The sequence below is a fragment of the Meles meles genome, chromosome 12 (genome assembly GCF_922984935.1).
Source record: "Meles meles chromosome 12, mMelMel3.1 paternal haplotype, whole genome shotgun sequence".
Lineage (NCBI taxonomy): Eukaryota > Metazoa > Chordata > Mammalia > Carnivora > Mustelidae > Meles > Meles meles.
In genome coordinates, this window is record NC_060077.1 from 35,765,018 (window position 1) to 35,789,708 (window position 24,691).

The window sequence follows — 24,691 nt, forward strand, 5'->3', positions numbered from 1 at the left end:
AGGCTGGGCCGGGAAAAAAAAAAAAAGAACCTTTAAAATGGGAAAAATGGAGAAGCTGTGCTGTACTCTTTAAGCCTTAAAGAGATGTCTGAACTGGACATAAAAAACCTTTCGTTTCTGTAGCCAGTCCAGTCTTTTCAATTGGGATTAAGAGAAGACTGCCAGCCTACGGCAAATGCAAATAAAACCTCATACATCTGAAACAATCTTTTGTCTTAAAATGATGGCTTTTATTCCTAACAATTAAAAAAAAAATCCAAGCCTTCTAAGGGAAGACTGTTCTTAGCCAAAAAAAATTTCTATGTATTCTCTAAAAACAAAACAGTCAAAAACACCTTGTATACCCAGTTTAAAATAATGCATAGAAATATGTGTATATTCTGCCCATGAGTTTCTTCCCTAACTCTCTGATGATCGTACTGAGGGTCTGAATCATTCAGGATCGAACGAGTATATCATTCTCTAAAAGGATAAAATAAGGAGTGACTACATCTAGTCAAGTAAACCCAGGACCAAGCCCAGGATTACTCATGCTCCCCCAGCCAGGAAACACTAGAACAGTGGACAGAATTGACTTCAGAAAGAAAAGGGGTTTCATAAGCAAGAGTTGGACTCATCCATAAAGCCATGGATGTTCTCCTCAAACTACCTATCACCTTGGTGGCAAACTATAAATGTGAGGAACCAAACCCAGACTGATGAAAGTTAAGATCTTGAGAGATGTTTGTTTCTTCTTCTGCCTGTAAAAAAAATGAGTTCCTGTGGCTCAGACTACATGCTGTTCAGGGTTCTATGATTGGTGACGTTTCTTGTTTACTTCTTCGGGAAAGATACAAGCGACTTGGGCTTCCACAAGCAACTGTCAGAGACCTGGAGGGGGATGTAAGTGGTTGTCTGCATTTTTGTGCCGGTTTGTGAAGTTCACCTCACTGACTGACCCATAAATTACAAACCATGTAATCTGCTGGGCGGGGAGGCAGAGGTCTGGACTGCAATGTTTTCTGTTTCTCCTTTATTTAGGCTGGAGGGGAAAAATTAGATGCAGAAGAGGCACTGATCTATGAAGGGGATTTGGATGAAGGGGATGGTGTTGAAGGTGACGTGGAAGAGAGCACAAAGTTAAAAATGTTCCGCAGACTTGCCTCAGTGGCCTCCAAGCTTAAGGAGTTTATCGGCAACATGATCACCACCGCAGGAAAGGTCGTGGTGACAATTTTACTCGGTTCGTCAGGTGAGCGTTTCTGGCACCGGATGGGGCACAGGTAGTGCTCTGGTGAATAATGAAGGACGTGGCTGAGGAGAAAACACAGAAAGAAACAATTCTGGTTTGTGACACCAAACTCAAAACCATAGTGGCTGGAAAACTGGCCACGTGTACACCACACACACACACACACACACACACACACACACTCACAGAGAAGTCATTTATCTGGTTCAGTTCTAACATTTGTGTTTTCAGATGGTTTCTGTCAACCTCCATAAAGCCATCTTTTCCTATATCTTAAGTGATTTCTGTTTTAGGTGTAGATCCAGAAAACCACTACTCTTCCTCTCCCCACAGCCCATGAAGGGCAGTGGGCTCTGATGAACCATGTTGGTGTGTCGCCCGCCCCCTCCCCCGCCATCCAGAGCCACATGTGTGCCCTCTGAAAGCATGTCTGTTTACATTGGGCCATTAGCAATCTTAATTTAACTCTCCAGGATATACTATTTTTCTTCCTCAGATTGTAATCTTGCAGCACGGACACTCACTTCCTTGAAATCTTGGCTGCTGACCGCTTGTTCCATAATAATGTTATCTCCATCTTCTCCCTCCTTCCATCGCGATGTTGGCAGCTGCTCTAGAGCCGCTGTGAAGTTCAGTCCATACCTCTTCATGGAAGTTTCATAAGATGAAACAACATGAGGAAAATTAAAAAGTGGGAAAGAGAATAGAATTCCTCAAGAAATATATCATAATATTTTAACGAAGAGTCATTTCAAGATGCCCCATTCCCCGCCCAGCAAAAGTTTTTAAATGCCTGCCAAAGAATTACCTCACTTTACGTGCCCTCTTTTGCTAATAGTGAGATCCCAGTATGGCTGGGTAGGGCAAAGTTTTAGTGAGACTTTGCCACAAATGTAATATTGTTATGAATCCTACTTAACCAAAAAAAAAGTGAGTTATTATAAAAAATGATATCAAGGAAAGTTGGAATAGAGACACAAGTATTCCTGAAAAATTAGGGGGAAAAGTAGAAAGATGGAAACAAGCAAGCAAATATGCTAAATTCTATTTATATGAAAAGTAGATATTTACTCTGCTCAGACATCATGGGAAGAACTTCATGATCTTATATTTCTACTTGTATTTACAAATATCATTTTATGTCTGAATTTTTTCACAACAAAAATAGCATAAGTTCTGATTTTATAAATAAAATGTGATTCATACTTTGATAACTTATCCATCCCTGGAAACACACAAAGGAAATGTACATAATCTCCCAAGAGTTACATTTCCTGAGTGGTAAATGCTTTTCCGGTTCTGTGCAATGAGTCTTGACGATATCTCTTCTCCCTCAGGTATGATGTTGCCATCTTTGACCTCGTCTGTGTACTTCTTTGTATTTTTGGGTCTGTGCACCTGGTGGTCCTGGTGCCGAACATTCGATCCATTGCTGTTCAGCTGTCTCTGTGTTCTGCTGGCTATTTTCACTGCGGGACACTTGATTGGACTTTATTTATACCAGTTCCAGTTCTTTCAAGAAGCAGTTCCACCCAATGACTACTATGCAAGGTAAGACAAACGGTGAAGACATTTCAAGAGGAGCTAGCCTTCCTTTATGATCTTGTTTGAATTTGCAGGGGCTCTCAGTGCCATTTGATGTGCTCAGCAAAGGTTTGGCCGGGGGTGGGAGGAAGCAATCCAGGATTTTCAAGTTATTGAATGACAAAGTCTAGAAGGAAGTAGAAGATTTCTTCAGTGGAGGTGCTGCTAGGACATGGAGAGAGGAGAGGCTGCTGTTTGGTCTCAGCTGTGGAAAGAGATCCCAGAAGAACATTTTACACCAAAGAATAAAAAATCATGCTAAAAAATCCAGCTGGAAGATGCTCTCAGAGGCCAAATAGAGCATCAAAAATCATATTGAATTGATTGTAAAAGTATGAAAATAAAAATGTATGAATTCATGCATTTTTCTCTCATGCATGTCTCTCGATAGAGAGACAGAGAGCTAATTTGCTTAAGTTGAAGATGACTGTTACTTACTTTGGAAAATGGGAATTAAATCCTTACTTTGGAAAATCCTTACTTTGGAAGATGGGAATTAAAGGTAAAGGATCCAGCATTGACTTTGACTTTTTAGAAAGATCCCTAGGCGATTCTCAGTTGATGAGACAAAACACACCTTTATAGGATAATGCCAGCTAATGAAAAGGGAAGGAATAATAAATTAGAAAATTACTATTTCTCAGTTCTTAATGAAATACGGATTCTCATGGCAAACTGACACCATTACTTGAAAAGGTTGTTGGGCTAAAAAATGTTTGCAGAACGACAAGGTACAACCTCACTGATTATTTGCCAGTGGCAAAGGGAAAAATCAAACCTTTGAAATGGTGATCAACAGCACAACAAGCTGATCAAACTCTTACTACCCAAAGTGGGATAGCTCAATCTGAAGTATACAGCATCATAGTGTTAAACTTTTAGACCTAAGCCCCAATTTACGGTAATATATAAAGGATAGAAAAATAATGACAATCAGAGAAACCCAGAATGTGGACTCTGCAAGGCAAATGACCCAATCTCCTAAAAACTCAGCATCATGAAAAGAAGTGTTTGTAGAGGCAGTGAGGGGAGAGACTGTTCTAGATTAAAGGAGAACTGGGGAAACCCAGCAAACTGATGGGAAGCCTGACTTTAGATTACATTCCGGTTCAACCACAAGTCTCTGAAAGATATTCTGAGGTTAAATGGGGGAAATTTCAACGGTCATTGGTTATTTTTTTTTAAATTAATTTATTTATTTTTATTTGCTTATTTACAGCATAACAGTGTTCATTGTTCTGGCATCACACCCAGTGCTCCATGCAGTACGTGCGGTCATTGGTTATTAGCTGATTGTATAGACTCGTTGTTAATTCTCAGGTGCATGATTGTTGTACAGGAAAATGTATGATTGGCATCGGGTTATCCATTGTCCTGTTTTAACTTTCTATTTCCGTGGAAAAGTTTATAACCAGAAGTTACAGAAAAAAGGGGGACAGAGATGATGGGAGAGAATGTGGGGGGGACATGTCAAAGACAAGGCTGGGAAGTGGTGTAGGTGCTTTTTGTCCTTTTGTTGAGAAATGAGAAACCTGCAGTTTAAAAGAACATGAGTAATATCATCCTGATGATACAGATTTGGTTTTCATGGAATAGTAAATGTGAATCAGCAATGTGTGTGGGGACCCCCTCACCTTGCTTTTCTTGATTCATGCATAAAATCTGTCTGGTCTGTAGCTGTGACTACAGAACTCTAGGGGGAAAAAAATCAAATTCTAAAACCAAACAAGTTTGTTCTCCACACACTTACAAGCCAACTAATTCTAAACCCAGTTGGCATAACCTACAAGCTTAACAAGTATAATTCAGTCTATAAAGAGAAGAATCTTGTAGGCACGTTACAACTGAAGAAGCACAGCGTGGAAACAAGCTAAGTGCCCACTGACAGACGAATGATAAAAAACCTGTAGTGTATATGTACATACTGTAAGGTTTTATAGACGAGATAAACACGACACCAGGCGAGGTAGGCACAGGGCAAGATTTATTAAAGGCGCTCTCTGGCGAAGTTTCAGGGCTCAGCAGAAGGGGAACCAGGAAAGTAGCACGGGAGGAGGTGGGCACCCTCGGGCGAGGTTCCACGACTCTGGAAAGCGGAGGTGGGGAAGTCGCACTGGAAGGGAGTCGGTGGGGGTCTTTATGGGGCCAAGGCAGGGCATGGGCTCACATCCATACATGGTAGGGTATTTGGCGATGGGAGGGTATGGGGTGGGGGGTCCTGATACTTCTGTTTCCTGTATAGGTATCGGGTTACCTATGGAGAGGTGACCTAGGCATACATACTTTGGGCGGGAGAGTCAAGGGTTGAGGAAGGGGGGGGGAGGGGCTGGAAGATGGCGGTCCGGGCAGTCATTTCTATTGTTCCTCCTGCATTCCCAGGACCACCGACCCAACACATAAATACATATATTTGTATATAAACATAATGAAATATTATTCAGCCTTAAAAGGGAAGAATCTTGCCTTTCATGGCAACATGATGAAACTTGGGGGCATTATGCTAATGAAATAAGTCAGACAGACTTGTCCACTTATACATAGAATCTAAACTAAAGAGTGAACTCATAGAAACAGAGTAGGAAAGTGGTTCTGGGGAGGGGGGTGCGTGACATGTTGGGAGGAAGGAAGACAGGCTGATAAAAGGATATAAACTCACGAGGTGAATAGATTATGAAGGTCTAATGTGTAGCAGGCTCACTATAGCTAATAGTATTGTATTGTATATTGCATACTTGAAATTTGCTAAGAGAATAGATCCTAAGCATTTTCATCAAAAAAAAAAAAAGTAATTATGTGAGGTCATTGAATTAACTTGATTGAAGTAAGCATTTCATAATGTACACTTATTCCAAATCATCACATTGTACACTTTAAATTTATTACAATTTAATGTGTTGGTGATACCTGAGAAGCCTCTTTAATGGTGTAGATTTATATAATATTTATTTATTTTAGGCAGGAGCAAATAAATGCTCAATTTCAGTACACACAGTAGTTCTAGACTAAAGGAATCCTTTGGTTTTTTTTAGATGTTTAATTTTTGGTTTATAGAACATGCATAGAAAAAATGACTTCTGCTGTTGGAAGGGCTGACTTTTAGGGGGTGATTTAATTGGGACTGAAAATATCTTCTATAATCCGATAACCCCCACCCCCAGTTTAAGGATCTTCTCTGCCATCTAGAGACTAATGATGGGAAATACAAACAATATTCAGAACCACCTTGGAAACACTTTTTGTATCAAAGATCAACTAATAGGGGTGCCTGGGTGGCTGAATGGGTTAAAGCCTCTGCCTTCGGCTCAGGTCATGATCCCAGGGTCCTGGGATTGAGCCCCGCATTGGGCTCTCTGCTCAGTGCGGAGCCTGCTTCCCCATCTCTCTCTGCCTGCCTCTCTGCCTACTTGTGATCTCTCTCTTTCTCTGTCAAATAAATAAATAAATAATCTTAAAAAAAAAAAGATCAACTAATAAGCATTTTAGACTTTGTCACAGTTCTTTTCAGAAGCGTTTGTAATCTAAAAAGCAACCATAGGCCAACTTAAAAGAATAGCACAGTTCTCTTCCAGTAAAACTTTGTGGACACTGAAATTTGAATTTCGTATTATTTTCACATTTCACAAATACTATTTTTGTTTTGATTTTTTCCAGTCACTCAAAAATATAAAATCAAACAAAACAAAAAGTGTGAAAACCGTAGTTAGCTCATAAGCTGTACCCAAACAAGTGATAAACAAGGCTTGCCCACCTATGGTGTAGATAATAATAGTCCTAATAGGGTAATAAATACCATATTTACTGTTCACTTGATCATCACAAAAAATTATAATTATATTTTATTGCATGTAATAATAATCACATTACATGTAATTATAATTACATTTTGTAGATCATCCATTTAAATAGTTTACAAGGTCCATTACTATAATCTCAAGAGATAAGTCATTAAAGGTTAACTTGCTTATTAGGGTATAGACCCTAATTATAGACCTTTAGTTTGAGCTAAACAATGAAATATGAATATAAGTATAAATACACGGTCTTATTGTAGATTCCCATCCTCCCCCCATTCACTTACTTGCTGATAACAAGACATTGTATCTTAGTCCTAGAAAGCTTGGAATTAACATACCTAAAATAATAGTTTTTCAAAAGGCATAATTTCAATGCATTGTTATTAACCCCAGATTCTGAGTCAGAAGAAAGCAAACTGGAAAGTGATTTAAAAAAAAAAAACTCATCTTGCGTGGGCGTTTGTCAAAAATTTCATAACCACAGAGACTCTAGCATGTATATCCAGCTTCGGATGTGGCTGTTCTTAAAACAATCCAAGCCATATTTGTCTTCTCAAAAGCTTTCAAACTTGCTCTCCTGCCAGAATTATCTTTATTTTTAGAAAAAGTGAATTGATTTATCATTAGTCTAATACATACTTGTTGATGATTATTTGGAAAAGTATAATGGAGGGTAAGGAGAATCACCTTTTAAAAATGTAATCCTAACCTCCAGAAATAAATACTATTTATTTCTCAGTCTGTATTCTCCCAGAATTTTTCCTAGGCATATATGTGCCTTTTTAAAACAAACTTTGAATCTTAAGGCACATACTGTTTTCTAAGGGTTGATCCAGCCAAATAAAAGTTCAGAGCAAATCCACATAGTTTTATGTAAGATCACAAAGGTACCAGCCAACATAGTCTGTTTAATAGGTAGAGCCCTATGACCACTGTTATTCTAAAATGTCCCTAACAAAAATGGTGAACTAAACAAAATATGGCTTTGCTAATGCAGTGTGTAATCTCTTCCAAAGGTTTTGTGTTTTCAAGGGAATTTCTATAGACAGCAAACACCTCATATTTTAAAAGACACGAAGCAAGATTCAAAGTGATTTTCTGCATTAAAATTGCAGGTGTGCAGTAAAGGGAGGGGGTGAAGGACAGGTGGACCTGATTTGTTCTGCGTTTTCATGAACGACAGCCACCTTGAAAGGCTTTAACATGAGTTTGAATGCTATCAACTTCTACTTATTGGTGGCACGAATTAAAAGCCCATTTTAACAGTTTGGCAGCATACCACTGACTAGGTTTCCTTGTGAAGGTGATACCGAAAGTAATTTTGAATTGAACTCCTCGAAAAACAATCCCAACAAGAAATGAGTTCTTTGTCTATTAATCTTGAGTTATCTTGACAAAACAGGTAAAAGTTCCAATGTAGGCCAAGGGGGAAGATGTGACAAGAGACTACAATGCTAATTGTTTTCTTAATTACGATGGAGACATTTGGAGCATGGTTAATGGGCATTTTGTGTACATTCCACATTGGGATGAGTAAGGTCATTCTCTAAATTGTCTCTTTTGATCTTCACCTGGCTTTTGCTTCAACTCCTGAACATTCTCAAGAACATTTGCAGGAGTTACTGCAGACATTGAACGTGTTCATCCAAATTCAATTTCCTCATTTGCTGCCTTCTTCACTTTAAGATGTGAAGCCTGAACATGAAAAGGGGGAAAGAATGAGAGATTTTTGGACCATTCTCCGTGAAAGGAGGATTCTCTGTAAAATAAATAGACAACGGTTTGCCCTATGTTACCTTTTTTAGGTGCTATTTCAATAAATCAGGATGATGAGAAAACACATTATGTTTAGTGAAGGAAATACTTATGTTTCTTTCAGTGTTAACACAACGTATTTGAGAAAAAGCAAAGCCTAGAACCCCAACATCATGAGTTAACTCTCTAGGAAAAATGCTAATAAAAAGCAAACATTAAGAATACAATCTCATTTATTATATTTACACTATCTTAATGTGAATCATAAAAATGTCAGTAATATATACGAATAATAAAGGCCTCAATGCTGTATGTCTTTCTTCTGATCTGGGGAAGCCAGTGGGTCCTTTAGAAAAATGGAACAATGCAATCAGTCTTTCTGTTAGTTCTGCTGCAGTTTGCTTTGTAAGCTGTTCTATCATTCAGGTTTTTTTTAAATATTTTTATTTATTTATTTGACAGACAGAGACCACAAATAGGCAGAGAGGCAGGCGGAGAGAGAGAGAAGAGGAAGCAGGCTCCCTGCTGAGCAGAGAGCCCAATACGGGGCTTGATCCCAGGACCCTGAGATCATGACCTGAGCCAAAGGCGGAGGCCTTAACCCACTGAGTCACCCAGGCGCCCCTATCATTCAGGTTCTTTAAAAGAACGTGCTTCAGCACCCCAGCCCCAGACTGCTATGTTATGCCTTTCCTGAGTTGGAGTAATCTAAGGTTAGTTACAAAGACAGCCCAGAAAGACTAAATTGTTTTTAATGGAGACTAGTTGGCAAGAATGTCATCTGAAAGCAGTCCATTTAGGGGAGGGGGGTGAGGATGAAGGGTGGGAAATAAATGTAAAGCAGACCATTTTCATGGTAAGGAATGTAAATTCACCCAAAGAAGTTAACACTCTCCCCTTACCTCTTTGTTAAGAGAAGGCACTGGCAGATATCTATAGAATTACAGCGTTGGTAGGTGATACTATGGTAACCAGACTATGGGTTTCATTTAGAAAAGACTCAGTGATGAAGTGCCTTGTTCTAATATCTCAAGTAGAGTTCTTCTACGCTTATCTAAAAGGTGAAAAATAGAAGCCAAAAGAGAACTTGACTTTCCACGAATAGGTGCAAATTCAAGAGAACATAAATCCTTGAGCCCCTGAGTCCAGTTGGGTAATTTGCCATAACCTTAGGGTCACTTAGGACCATAAGTGTGTGCATTGGAGACCCAGGATCCCTAGGAAATAGGGTGCCCTGCCCAGCCATGACACCTGGCCTTGTGTACAAAGCAGCTCCTGCTTCTGACCAGGGGGACAAGCCTTGGCACAGAATGTCTATCTAACCTAGGGGCCTAAAACTTCCCAACCTCATTTTCCAGAATTTCAGCCTTGATTACATGTTGTGCACCAAATTTCTCACCTTTTGCTTATTGAGAGCGCCTCCCAGGAAGGGTCTCCTTTCCGTTTTCATGGAAAATCTGCCCTTTTCTCTGTGGGAACTAGACAGTGGCTGACCCAACAGTGCAGTCTCATTCTTTCAGGGTTATATACACCAGAGCAGCTCCCCTGCCTACACGCTGCAGGACTGCCCCAATGCTGTCCCTGTTATCAAGGAGAAAGTGGGGCTTCACTTTTTTATAACATGATAGATACTAAGATTATGCTAATGCTTGAAAACTCATTCTCTGGAGTCTGACACCTTGGGACTGACATCCTGGCCCCGCTACTTTCTAGACCGGAGCATCCGGGCACCACATTACCTCATGCTCTGGGCTTGGGTTTCCTATCTACAAAATAGGAATGAGAATAGTGTTTGTCTCCAAGAAGAGTGATGTATTAAATGGGAGAATAGTCACCAAATGCTGGGCCATGTGGGGGTGTGCATTTAAAAGGACCTAATTTTAGTGTTGTAGACATCATAGTAATGCACATAAAATAGTTTTCTTATTCAAATGAAATTCCCCATATCTGACACCGTAGCCATCTAGCACCTTAAATGCAGTTCCCTGAGAATATTAAGTTACTTTGGACTTTGTGCCGTTTCCTTCCCTGGAAATGTCCTATCCTCATGCCACTCATTCCTACTCTTTCCTCAAAACCTAGCACATGCACCTTCTGGAAACTGCTGGAACCTTCCATGTTTCCTTCTGGGAGGCACAAGAATGATCTTCTGGGCAATTACTCTACACAAATTTGCTTCCTTGCACTTGCTGCCCTTGACCATAATGATCGTCTGTGAATATGTCTCCCTGCTGAAGGTTTGGGTTTGGGTGGCCTGGGTATTCTTGGGCTCTAACACTGCTGATCACACTGCTTTCAGGAACCTCCCGTTCAATCTGTTTTCTGCTCTGTCTCCCACAATGCTTAGATTTCATCTCCTTGTGCCCCCAAATCAAGTAAAACTTGTTTAGGCTTTTCTTGAACTCCAAGTCACAGTTGGGCCACTGGCTAGGACACGTATAGGAAAGTTATTTCCCAGAGAGGTCACTGTCAATTTCAATGTCCCCACGACAGTCCCACTGTGCTGCTCTGTGGTACCTGTCCCCAGGTAGGAAATGTTAAGTTCAGTGAGAAACTAAGGAGGCTACAGTACATGTGGGTCTTTAACTTGTGGTGTTGGCAAATGTTTAGTTTTTGCTGGAGAAAAAAATGATGGTTTTACGTTTATTTATTTAAAAAATTCAAAAATAGCTTTATCCCAGATGGTTACAGTTAACGTGGTTCATGTAGACAGTAGCTTTCACTTTTAAAGAAACTGGAGATTTCTGTTCATACTCAGTGTTTCTCGGGGTCCTGGTTCCTCTCTTATTTTTGAGAGACTTTGGTTTATGGTTTTTAATTTCTCTGGACTTTGTCTTCAAAATGGGAGAGCAATGGTGAATATTGATGAGATGATATGTACCAGGGTCTGCCCAGGCCTGGCAATCAGAAGGCAATTAAGAAAGGTTAGTTCTACTTTTCCTTGTAGATTTTTGTGTAGAGGGCATACACAGTATGATTTTTTTTCTGTGTTTATGAGAAATATTTGATATACATCACTGTATACGTTTAAGGCATACAGCATGGTATGATTTATACAGATTATAAAGTGATTACAACAGTAGGTTCAGCAAATATCCATCTTCTTCTGTAGATAAACAGAAAAGACAGAAGAAAAGAAAAAAAGGGGGAAAAATGTTCTCTTTGTGAGGAGAACTCTTAGGATTTACTCTCAACAACTTTGTTATGTATCACATGGCAGGGTTAGCTGTGGTCATCAGGCTTTGCATTATATCCCTAGTATTTATTTATCCTATATCTGGAAGTTTGTATCTTTTGACCACCTTACTCCAGTTCCCCACCTCCCCACATCCGGTAACCACAGTCTGATCTTTTTTTTTTTTTCTATGAATTTGGGGTTTTGTTGGTTAGTTGGTTGGTTTTAGATTCCACAGGTAAGTGAGATCATACAGTACTTGTCTTTGTCTGACATAATGCTCTCAAGGTCCATCTATGTTGTCAAAAATGATAGTATTAAGAAAAGAAGAAAATGATAGGATTTCCTTGTTTTTATGGCAGAATAATACTCCATTGTGTATATATCCCACAACTTTATCCATTTATTAATTGATGGACACTTAGGTGGTTTCCATGTCTTGGCTACTATAAATAATGTCGCTGTGAATATGGCGTACAGATATCTTTCCCAGTTAGTGTTTTCTGTACCTTTGGATATACATTCTCAGAAGTGGATTTGTTGGATTATATGGTAGTCCTTTTTTTAATTTTTTGAGGATCCTCCATACTGTTTTCCATAGTGGCTGCACCAGCTCACAATTCAGCAACACAAGCTTGCCTTTTCTCCACATTGATATCAGTATTTGTTATCTCTTGTCTTTTTTGTTGATGGGCATTCTAACAAGTGTTAGGTGATACCACACTGTGGTATCACATTTTAATTTGCATTTCCCCAATGACCAGTGATTTTGAACATCTTTTTACCGGCCTGTTGACCTTTCATGTACCTTTTTTTAGAGAAATGTCTATTCAGGTTTTTTGCCCATTTTTAAATTGGGCTGTTTGCTTTTTGGCTTTTGAGTTGTAGGAGTTCCTTATATGTTTTGGGTATTAAGCCCTTATCAGATATATGGTTTGCAACTATTTTTTCACATTCCATAGGTTGTCTTTTCATATTGTTGATAATATATTTTGTTGTCCAAAAGTTTTTTAGTTTGATGTAGTCTCACTTATTTATCTTTTATTTTGTTCCTTGTGCTTTAGGTGTTATATCCAAAGAATCATTACCAAGTCTCATGACTGGGAGTTTTGTTCTTGTTTTCTTCTAGAAGTTTCATGGTTTAGGTCCTAAATTTAACTCTTCAATTCATTTTGAGTTAATTTTTGTGAGTGGTGTAAGGTGAGCATCTAGTTTCATTCTTTTACATATGAATATCCAGTTTTCCCAGCACCATTTATTGAAGACACTGTCTTTTCTCCACTGAGTATTCCTGGCTCCCTTTTCAAATATTAGTCGACTCTGTATGCGTGGGTTTATTTCAGGACTCTCAGTTCTGTTCCCTTGTCCGTTTCTATGCCATTCATGCTGTTTTGATGACTATAGATTTATAGTATAGCTGGAAATCAACAAGTATGATACCTCCTGCTTTGTTCTTCTTTCTTAGGATTTCTTTTGTTGTTTGGGGTTGGTTTTTTTTTTTCCTTTTTGTGGTTACATATACATTTTAAGAGTGTTTTATCTACTTCTGTAAAAAATTCTATCGGTATCTTGAGAAAGATTGCCTTGAATCATAGATGGCTTTCAGTAGTATTGACATTTTAACAATATTCTTCTTTTTTTTTTTTCCATTTTATTTATTTTTTCAGCGTAACAGTATTCATTCTTTTTGCACAACACCCAGTGCTCCATGCAAAACGTGCCCTCCCCATTACCCACCACCTGTTCCCCCAACCTCCCACCCCTGACCCTTCAAATTAACAATATTCTTCTAATCCATGAATGCAAGATATCTTTCCACTTATTTTTTCTGTTTGGGTATCTTTCATCAATGTCTTATAGCTTTCAACAAGAGACCTTACACCTCCTTAGTTAAATTTGTTCCTAGTATTTTATTATTTTTGATGCTATCATAAATGGGATCAATTTCTTTTTCTTTCTTTTCTTTCAGAAAATTAGCTGTTAGTGTATAGAAATATTACTGGTTTTTGTATATTAATTTGTGTCCTGCAGCTTTACTGAATTCATTATTTGTATCTGACAGTTTTTTCATTGAGTCTTTAGGATTTCTCTATACTAAATCAGTCTTTAGGGTTTTCTATGTATTCCATATATATACACACATATATAAATGTTATAAATTATTTATTTTTCTCTGTAATATAATAGAGATAATTTTATTTCTTCCTTACCAATTTTGATGTATTTTATTTATTTATCTTGCCTGATTGCTGTAGCTAGGACTTCCAGTACTATGTCAAATAGGTGTGGTCAGAGCGGGCACCTTGTCTTGTTTCCAATCTAAGAGGAAAAGCTTTCAAACTTTCATCATGGAGTATGATATTAGATGTGAGTTTGTCACATATGGCTTATATTATGTTGAAATATGTTCTTTCCATGCCTAATTTTCTAAGAGTTTTTATCATGAATGGATGTTTAATTTTGCCAAATGCTTTTTCTGTGTCTATTGAAATGATCATGTAGTTATTTTCTTTCATTCTATTAATATGATGCATAATAATGATTGATTTGAATATGTTGAACCATCTTTGCATCCCTGGGAGAAATCCTATTTGATCATAGTAAATGATCTTTCAATGCCACAAAATTCAGTTTGTTCGTATTTTATTGAGAATTTTTAAATCAGTACTCATCAGAGATAATGACCTATAGTTTTCTTTTCTCGTACTGTCATTTTCTGTCTTGTTTTCTTGTCTCGTAGTGTCCTTTTCTGGTTTTGGCATCAGAATATTGTTGGCTCTATAAAATGAATTTGAAAGTATTCCCTCCTCTTTGATTGTTTTGGAAGCATTTAAGAAGGATTGGTGTTCCTTCTTCTTCATATGTTTGGTAAAATTCACCAGTGAAGCCATCTGGTCCTGGACTTTTGTTTGTTAAGAGAGTTTTGTACCGATTGAATTTCCTTATTATGTCTATTCAGATTTTTTTATTTCTTCCTGATCCCCTCTTGGTAATTTGTATGTTTTTAACAGCTTTTCCATTTCTTCTAGGTTGTCTGTTTGTTAGTGTGTAGTTGTTTATAGTAGGCTCTTATGATTCTTTGATTTCCTATGTTATCAATTGTAATGTCTTCTTTTTCATTTATAATTTTGTTGATTTGGGTTTGTTTATTTATTTATTTATTTATTTATTTATTTGAAAGACAGAATGAGAGAGTGAGAGGGAAGACCGTCAGAGGGAGAAGCAGGCAGGGAGGCCAATGTGGGTCTCCATCCTGAGACTCCAGGATCGTGACCTGAGCAGAAGACAGCTGCTTAACCGACTGATCCACCCAGGCACCTCAATTTGGGTCCTTTCTCTCCTTTCCTTGTTTAGTCTATCTAAAGGTGTGCAAATTTTGTTTATCTTTTCCAAAGAACCAACTTTTAGTTTGGTTAATCTTATCTATTGTTTTTAAATTTTTCATCTATTTCTGTTTCGATCTTTATTATTTCCTTTCTTCTGCTGCTTTGAGATCCATTTGTTCTTCTCTTCCCTGTTCTTTAAGGCTGACGTCAAGTTAGGTTGTTTATTTGGGACTTTTCTTGCTTTTTAAAGTATGCTTTTATTGCTATGAACTTCCTTCTTAGAAATGTTTTTGCTGCACTCACATGTTTTGGGATGTTGTTTTCAAGAAACTTTTTTTTTATTTCCTCTTTAGTTTCTTAATTTCTTCTTTCATCCACTGTTTGTTCAACAGAGTGTTGCTTAATTTCCAAAATAATTCATGTATTTTCCAATTTTCTTCTTGTTGATTTCTAGTTTTATGTCATTGTGGTCAGAGAAGATACTTGGTATGATTTCAGTCTTCTTAAATTTTCTAAGACTTGCTTTGCGGTCAAACATATAGTCTGTCCTAGATAATGTTCCATGTGCACTTGAGAGGAATGTTTATTCTGCTTTTGTTGAATGGACTGTTCAGTATATGCCTATTAGGTCCATTAGATCTATAGTGTTGTTCAAATATGCTGTTTCGTTATTGATTCTCTGACTGGATAATCTATCCATTATTGGGAGTGAGATACTATTAGTTGGGGACTTTGGTATCTCACCAAATTGAGATATTTGTGTTACTGTTTACTTCTCCTTTTAGCTCTGTTACTTTTGCTTTGTATATGTAAATGCTCTAAAGTTGGGGTCATAAATAGTTACTATTTTTATATCTTCTTCTTGATGGATTGACAACTTTATCATTATATAATGACATTTTTCTCTTTTATCATTTTTTAAAAATTTTATTCATTTATTTGTCAGAGAGAGAGAGAACACAAGCAGAGGGAGTGGCAGAGAGAGAGAGAGAAGCAGGCTCCTTGTTGGGCAAGAAGTCCTATGACTCCTATTGAGTCCTATGAGGGACTCAATTCCCAGACCACGATCTGAGCCAAAGGCAGATGTTTAACCCACTGAGCCACCCATGCATCCCTCTTTTTACCATTTTCAAAATCTGTTTTATCTGATATAAGTTTAGCTACCCTTCCTTTTTATTGTTCTTTCTGGTTTTTGGTTATATTTGCTTGAAATGTCTTTTTCCATCCCTTCACTCTCAGTGTGCCCTTAAGGCTCAAGTGAGTGTCCTACACGTAGCACATTGTTAGATCTTGTTTTTGATGTATTCAGCCATTCTGTGTCTCCATTGGCATATTTAATCTGTTTATGTTTAAAATAATTACTGATAGGTGAAGACTTACTATTGTCATTTTGTTCAAGCTCTGAGGATCAGTATGATTGGCGTGTGCCTCTGGCAGACAACAATAAAACAGGACTGTTGACTTGGTTCCCTACCTCAGTAAGACTGCATCATAGTCTCTGCAGTTGCCTAGATTCTCTGGTCAGGCTTACTAGTCAGGAGTGCATTCTATGTTTAGTAGCAGAAGAGGCTATGAATTAGCTTCCCTACCCTGGCAGGGCAGCAAGCTGGGACTTAGTACCTTTATAGCTCATTGTTTGGGGACCCAAATCAAGCCAGCGTGCACTGAATTCTCATTTTAGGTGAAGCCATTAGTTTTGCTCTTTCACTGGGGAAAGCCATGGTCTGTGCTCTGTGTTCAAGTACCACGTACATAGGATCATTGAATGGGCTACACCGCTTTCCATATGCTCTGGTTAGTTTCCTTGGTCAGACAGGGTGAAGGCTGTTTAGTGATGAGTAGGACTGCAAATTAATTCTCTGCTCAGGTGCAGCTGGAAATGCAGCTCTGATACCAGTGAAGTTCTTCCTTGTCTTAACTCAAGTTAATCCACACCCTGTGATCTTTGATTGAACAGAGCCATGGGCTTTGTTTGGGAAACTGTTGGCTTTTCCTGCCCTTAACTGGAGAGCCACTAGGCGTCACAGCTTCCATGAACTGTGGCCAGGCCTTCTGGTGAGAAGGGGCTGGAAGACACTCCACAGTTGATGTGACAACAACTCCACTCCTTACATGGGCATGGGCAAACTGGGCTCTAGGGACAGCAAAGCTCTTCCTTTGAGGGTCCCTATCAGGCAGACCTGTACCCCACCAAGTTCCCTGGTCAGAGTATGCCCCTGACAATGTTCTGCAACTGAGCAAAACTGCTGATTGGGACTGCTAGTTGGGCATGGCAGGTCTGAACTTGACCTGCCAGGATCTGTGTGCTGGTGGTTGTAAGCCTTTTCTCCTTTCATTAGACTCCGATTCCCAATGATCAAGACCCACAGGTTCCCCTGCAATCCCTTTGGGGTGAGATCCAAGTAGGGGCATGAACCTAATACTGGGAGGTACTGTTGTCCATCCCCTGCCTTTGCCAGTTTTTTTTTCCCCTCCCTGGAGGAATTGGAGGCTCAGGGGGACCGCTCCATGTAGTACTGCACTGCCCTGGGGAAAGGGCAATGCAGTCAATTATAGCTACTTCTCTTACCCTTCTAATGTAGCCCATCTTGGTCTCTGTGGTGCGGGAGCACTTCAGCCTCAACTCTGTGTTCTAGGATTCTCTCACTGGTGTCTTGTTTTGAATAGTTATTAGTTGTTCTTCTTATGAGGGAGAGTGAAGTTAGGAATGACCTATTTGAACACCTCGGTGAGATTGTGATTTTTTTTCAAATTAAATAAATTATTATATGTAAGAGAAAAACATATTTTCTCTTTTTTTTCTATTTGCTGCTTTCTCGATTTGCTGCTTTCCAAGTTGCATGGCATCCACTAGTTTAGTAGAACCTATTCTAATAACTTTTTTTTAAAGATTTTATTTATTTGACAGAGATCACAAGTAGGCAGAGAGGCAGGCAGAGAGAGAGAGGGGAGGAAGCAGGCTCCCCGCTGAGCAGAGAGCCTGATGAGGGACTCGATCCCAGGACCCTGGGATCATGACCTGAGCTGAAGGCAGAGGCTTTAACCCACTGAGCCACCCAGGCGCCCCTCTAATAACTCTTTTTATCTTCCCATAAAAGTCTCATCACCATCACTGTATTACTGATAACAAAAAACCAGTCCTGGCTCTGGGAAAATTTAACAGTACTTATTTCTGTTTCTTGATGTCCACCCTATAAGACAAAACACATTCCATAGGCACACCTAAGTTGAAATTTTATATATATATATATATATATATATATATATATATATACACACACACACACATATATATATACACACACACATAAATATATTCCTTAATATCTATAAAATGGGGATAATTATAATAGCAATAATACCTTCCCATAGTTCTGTGATGAATATTAAATGAGTTAGTATTTGTAAAACTGGTTCCTAGCACATAGGAAGAACTGTAAAGATGTTTTATTAAATAAACTTATAAATAAGTTGTCTAACAATAGGATTCAATCCTTTGATCAAAACTTCAATAACAAAATATAGCTATAATCTTTTTATATATTTTATTTGTAAACTTTGAGCTCAAACAGCAATTTTGGTTCGGGCCAAAAGAATTGTTAAGTGCTTGCTGCATGACTTAGAAGTAGCTTTTATTTTCGGTACATGACTTTGTACAAGACACTTTGTTTGCTGCTCTGCACTTCTTTTTTTTTTTTTTTTTTAAAGATTTTATTTATTTATTTGACAGAGAGAGATCACAAGTAGACAGAGAGGCAGGCAGAGAGAGAGAGAGGGAAGCAGGCTCGCTGCCGAGCAGAGAGCCCGATGTGGGACTCGATCCCAGGACCCTGAGATCATGACCCGAGCCGAAGGCAGCGGCTTAACCCACTGAGCCACCCAGGCGCCCCTGCTCTGCACTTCTTATCTAATTTTGATAATAATCCTAGGAGGTAGATACTATTATGTCTATGCACATTGTTTTTCAAAAACAAAACTGAGACTTACAGAGGTTGAGTCACATATCAAGGCCACGGGTCTATTAAGGAACAGAGCCAGGATTTTAACCTGATTCTGTCTGACTCTGAAGCTTGTAACCCTATTTGCTATGTTGAGCATCACAACCTTCATAAATAGTAATGTTTCTACTGCCTTCCTAGAATAGTGACGAAGAATGGTTTATACTACCAGGCTCCAAAATGACTTTTGGGTGACCCAGGATTTGCACTTTCTTACCCTCTCAGAGGTCCAGGGGTCTGCAGTTTGAGCCCATATGTAGGACATCTATAGCCATAGCATCATGAGGCAGCCCGCTGGTCTGGACTTAATGAAGGTGGACTGAGCTAGTCCTGGACACATAAGCTTTACATCTGGGCACGGAGCAGTGTTAGAGGATTCGCCTAGCAACTCAAGGGCAGAACCGACATCTAGTATATCATTGTGTTCTCTCAGTATCTGGAGCCATGCCTAGCATGCCACAAGCTCCAGTGAACACTTGTTCGGTGAAAAAAAAAAAAAGACTCATTTTACATTTAATCTTTCAGAATATAAAACAGTAAAGATGTAGTTTGCAGTTACTTTTTTTTTCTAAATGTGCTTCAAATATTTGGTATTAATGAACATATTATAAACCATGTCTGGATGGTACATTTAGGTTCTTTCAACTTTAAAAATTAACAGGAAAATAAAGATGGTAGAATTTCTTGTAAGAGAAAGATGAACTGTTCCTTCAAGTTATGATAACAGCTTATGAAAAATTAAATATAAAGTGATCTTTTGAGAAAGGACATTTTGGAACAAAACAAAGTATTTAGTTATTAAGTTTTTTATTGGGAAGTGTGGCCATCTTGTTTATTGGAATTAGGAGTCTCCTCATGGTCTGGGTTTTCATTAATTGCAGCAACACTTCATTAATTTTTTTAGTTTGATTATAAATAAGCTGATTCGGCTGACTCAAAGTATTTTGAGAATAAATATAATGAATAATATTGCCTCATAACTGCTTGGCTTATTAATGTTCTGAATGTTGCTTATGCAGTAATTTTTGCAATTGGGTCTTCTTTCTAGTTCTTTTTTTTTTTTTAAGATTTTATTTATTTGAGAGAAAGAGTGAGAGAGAGCATGAGTGAGGAGAAGGTAGGCAGGCAGAGAGAGAGAGGAGGGAGCAGGCTGTCCACAGAGCAGAGAGCCCGATGCGGGGCTCGATCCCAGAACCCTGGGATCATGACCTGAGCAGAAGGCAGAGGCTTTAACCCACTGAGCCACCCAAGCGCCCCTTCTTTCTAGTTCTAAGCAACTCCAAGTTCAGGTATAAGAGAGGAGCTCTGAAAATGGCCCAAGAGGGCTTTGATTTTTCTCCTCAGAGTTTCTCTAAGGAGGATTTTTACTGAGAAGATTGGCAAAGGTTTTTATAACCTTGCTAGTTATTTATTATTAGTGAGAGAGTGTGATTGTTTCCTTGACATATTATTGGTATGAAATAAATTGTGTGTATTTAGTGCATACAATCTGATAAGTTTTAACATAAACCTACCCATGAAACCATTGCCACAAGCAAGATAATGAACGTATCCAACAAACCCACATTTCCTCATACCCTTTGTAATTTTTCTCTCCTGTCCTTTATCCTCTTCCCATCCCCTCCCCAGATAACCACTGATGTGCTGTTTATAACTATATGAGTGTACATATTCTAGGATTTGTATACATGGAATCATACATTATGTACTGATTATGATTGTGATTTCTCTATTGGCTCAGAGACAGGGAGTAGTAGATCTGGCTTCTTTCCCTATGCCTGATCATTTTGAAATGTAACCACATTATAGTGTGGGAGCTTCAATTCTATATTCTCACTAACTCTTAGTGTGGTCGATTTTTTTTTTAATTTTAGGCATTCTAATAAGTGTGTACTGGCAATTTATTGTGGGTTTAATTTAATTTTCATTTTCCTAATGACTGAAGAGCCCGAGAATCTTTTCATGAGCTGATTTTACATTCATGTGCCTTTTTGATGAAGTGTGTATAAAATATTATGCCCACTTTTTAAAAACATCAGAACTGTTTGTTTTCTTGGAAACGAGTTCTAAGAGGTGTTTAGAAAATCAAGATACAAGCCATCTATTATTTATCACATTTATGTTTTGGAAAATATTTCCCCAGTCTATGAATTTTTAAGAGTAGAGTTTTTACTTTTGGTGAAGCACACTTTATTGTTCTTTTATGAATCATGCTTTTGGTGTGTAGTCAAGAAATATTTGCCAAACCCCAATTCTATATTTTCTTCTAGAAGTTTTATGGTGTTTTTTGCCTGTGATTTCAAATAGTTTTGTTGTCACTTATTGAAATAACTATCCTTTCTACACAGAACTGCCTTTGTGCTTTGTTAAAAATCAAATATCCATGTATTGTGGTTACGTGTATACATGAACTCTATTCTGTACCATTGATTTGTTCGTCCCCCACTGGCATTCAAGGACCTTCAGTGGTTGCCTGAAATTGAGGATAGTACCGGGAACTATATATATACATACATACATACATGTATATATTTATTTAGGTCTTTTTAAGTTTCTCTCAGTAGTGCTTTTTAATATTCAATTCACAGGTTTTGCACATCTCTTGTCAGAGTTCTCCCTTAAGTATTTCATGATTTTAATTTTTATTTCTGATTATTCATTGCTGGCTTATAAAAATGGAATTGATTTTTATGTATTGATCTTGTATCCTGCCACCTTTCTAAGCACGTGTGTTTGTTCTACAAGATTCTTTTTACTGATTGCGTGTATATATATATGGTTTTACTTTTTCCTTACTTACATACCAAATGTAAAGTTTAATTTCTAAATTAGACACAGTAAGAGATTAACAACAATAATAAAATAGAACAGTTATAACAACGTACTGTAATAAAAACTACATGAAGTTGGTGTCTGTCTCTCTCAAAATGTCTTACTGTACCCACCATTCTTATTCTTGAGGTGATGTGATGAGATGAGGTGAGGTGAATGAGGTAGGCTGGTGATAAGTGTTAGGCTACTGTTGACCTTCTAGTGATATATCAGAGGGAGGATCAGTGACTTCTGCACCACAGTTGACCACAGGTAACTGACAAACTGCAGAAAATATTAAACCAGTTTGTCAACTTCTTCAGCAAAGCCTGCTGGGATTGTGGTTGGAATTGCATTGAATCTGTGTAATCTTTGAGGTATGTTATATCTTCTCTTGCATGAGTATGTTATAGCTCTCAATTTATTTAGGTCTTTTTAAATTTCTCTCAATAGTGCTTTTTAATATTCAATTCACAGGTTTTGCACATCTCTTGTCAGAGTTCTCCCTTAAGTATTTCATGATTTTAATTTTTATTTCTGATTGTTCATTGCTGGCTTATAAAAATGGAATTAATTTCTATGTATTGATCTTGTATCCAGCCACCTTACTAAGCACATGTGTTTGTTCTACAAGATTCTTTTTACTGATTGCATCAGGTTTTCTATCATGTTGTCTATGAATAAAGATAGTTTACCTTTATCCTTTTTAGTCTGGATACCTTTTATTTATTTTTCTTGTTTTATCACATGTGCTAACAGTTCAATGTTGAATTGAAGTGGTGAGAATGGATAACCTTGTCTTGCTCTCCCTCTTTGGAGGAAAGCTTTCAGTCTTTCATCATTAAGTATGATGGTGATTGTAGGTTTTTTTATAGATGCTTTTTATCAGATTGACAAAAATTCTCATCTATTCTTAGTTTTCTGGAAATTTTTATCGACAATCCACATTAGATTTTGTCAGATGCTTTGTCTGTATCTATTGAAATCATCTTTTTCAAAAAATTTTTACCTAGTCAATTAATATGGTGAATAGATTTTTTTAACATTAAACCACCCTGGTATTCTTAGGATAAATCTCACTTGATCAAGCAGCAATATTTTTATATGTATTATTGAATTTGAATTGATAAAATTTTGTTTAGAATTTTTATATCTGTGTTTCATTACAGATAATGGCCAGTCATTTTCTTTTATTGGGGTGTGTTTGGTTTGGGTCTGGGGTAATGTTTGCCTCATAGAATGACTTGGGTTCTATTTTCTGTTTTTCAATGACCTGGAAGAGTTGGTTTAGAATTTTTTATTATTTTGTCTGTAAGTGTTTGGTAGAATTCACTGGTGAAACTATATGGGCTTGAAGTTTCGTTTGTAGGAAAGTCCTCAACCACAAATGTAATTTCTTTAATAGATATAAACTGTTCAGGTTATTTCTTCTGGAATGAGTTTTGATATTTTCTGTCTTTCAAGGAATTTGCCTATGCATGTAAGATGTCAACTTTATTGGCATCAAGTTGTTAATAATATTTATTTTCCTTTGAATATCTGTAGAATCTGTAGTGGCATTTAGTTTATTCCAGAAATTAGTCATTTATGCCTTCTCTCTTTTTCTCCTGGTGAGTCTAGCTAGATGTTATAAATTGCCAACGTTATCTCAAAGTACCAGCCCTTATTTTTTCCCCTATTGTTGTTCTATTTTCGGTTCATTGATTGCAACTCAGATGTTTGTAGTTTCCTTTATTCTACTTCCCTTTTGTTTAATTGACTTAATTAAATTAAACTTTGGGCTTAGTACACTTTTCTTTTTATTTATCATAACATTGCTGTTCCAAAGATGGAAATTGAGGTTATTAATTTGATATCTTTCTTCTTTTCTAATATAGGTGTTCAGAAATTTTTAATTAAATTGAGATCTAAATTTCCATTTAAATACTATTGTAACAACATCTTACAAACTTTCATATGGTATGTTTTTTAAAAATTAAGATTTTATTTGTTTGAGGGAGAGAGAGAGCACAAGCTGTCACGAGGGGCAGAGGGAGAGAGAGAAGCAGACTTCCTTTTGAGTGGGGAGCCTGATGTGGGGTTTAATCCCAGGACTCTGGGATCAGGACCTGAGCCAAAGGCAGATGATTACCTGACTGAGGCACGTCTTAAAAAAAATGTATTTGAGTATAGTTAACGCATAATATTTATATTAGTTTAAGTTTACAACATAGTGACTCAGCAAGTTTTTATGTTACAGTGCTCACCACAAGTGTAGCTACCATGTTTTATTTTTCATTCTGTTCAAAAATACTTTTTAATTTCCATTTGACTTTCTTCTGTGATTCGTTGGCAAATCCAGCTATTTGGAGATTTTCCAGGGATGTTTCTCTTTTTATTTTAATTTACTTCCATTGTTGTCAGAGAATATGATTTGTTTTCTAATCCAGAATATGGTCTATTTTTATAAATTTTCCATACAGAATTGTAACAAATTTGCCTTTTAAATCACATAGAATATTTTAAAAGTGCCATTATAAACCAAACTTAAAATACCACTAGCTTTTAAAATTGTCCATTTATTTACCTTTACTGGAGGTCTTTATTTCTTCATATGACTCCAAGTTGCAATCTAACATCCTATCATTTCATCCTGTGGGACCCCTTTTAACACTTCTTGCAGGTCAGGCCTACTGGTGATGAACTTTTTCAGTTTTTGTTTATCTTAATTTATCTTTATTTCTCCCTCATTTTTTTAAAAGATTTTATTTATTTGACATATATAGAGAGATCACAAGTAGATAGAGAGGCAAGTAGAGAGAGGGGGGGAAGCAGGCTCCCTGCTGAGCAGGGAGACTAATGTGGGGCTCGATCTCAGGACCCTGAGATCATGACCTGAGCCGAAGGCAGAGGCTTAACCCACTGAGCCACCCAGGCGCCCCTCTCCCTCATTTTTGAAGGATAGTTTTGCCAGATATAGAATTCTTAGGTGACAGCTGTTTTCTTTTAGCATTTTGAATATATCAACCCACTCTCTT

At 37.6% G+C, this 24,691-nt stretch overlaps 1 protein-coding gene across 5 annotated transcripts in view; it reads left to right on the top strand.

Annotated features, from left to right (window-relative positions):
- Nucleotides 1-24,691, top strand: part of PIEZO2 (piezo type mechanosensitive ion channel component 2) — a 456,862-nt gene that overhangs the window by 274,087 nt on the left and 158,084 nt on the right. For all 5 annotated transcript variants that reach the window (XM_046025850.1, XM_046025845.1, XM_046025846.1 and 2 more), the window contains 2 exons: nt 1,021-1,231; nt 2,569-2,782. In XM_046025850.1, the coding sequence (XP_045881806.1) occupies nt 1,021-1,231; nt 2,569-2,782 (425 nt within the window). The remainder of the gene's footprint in view (nt 1-1,020; nt 1,232-2,568; nt 2,783-24,691) is intronic.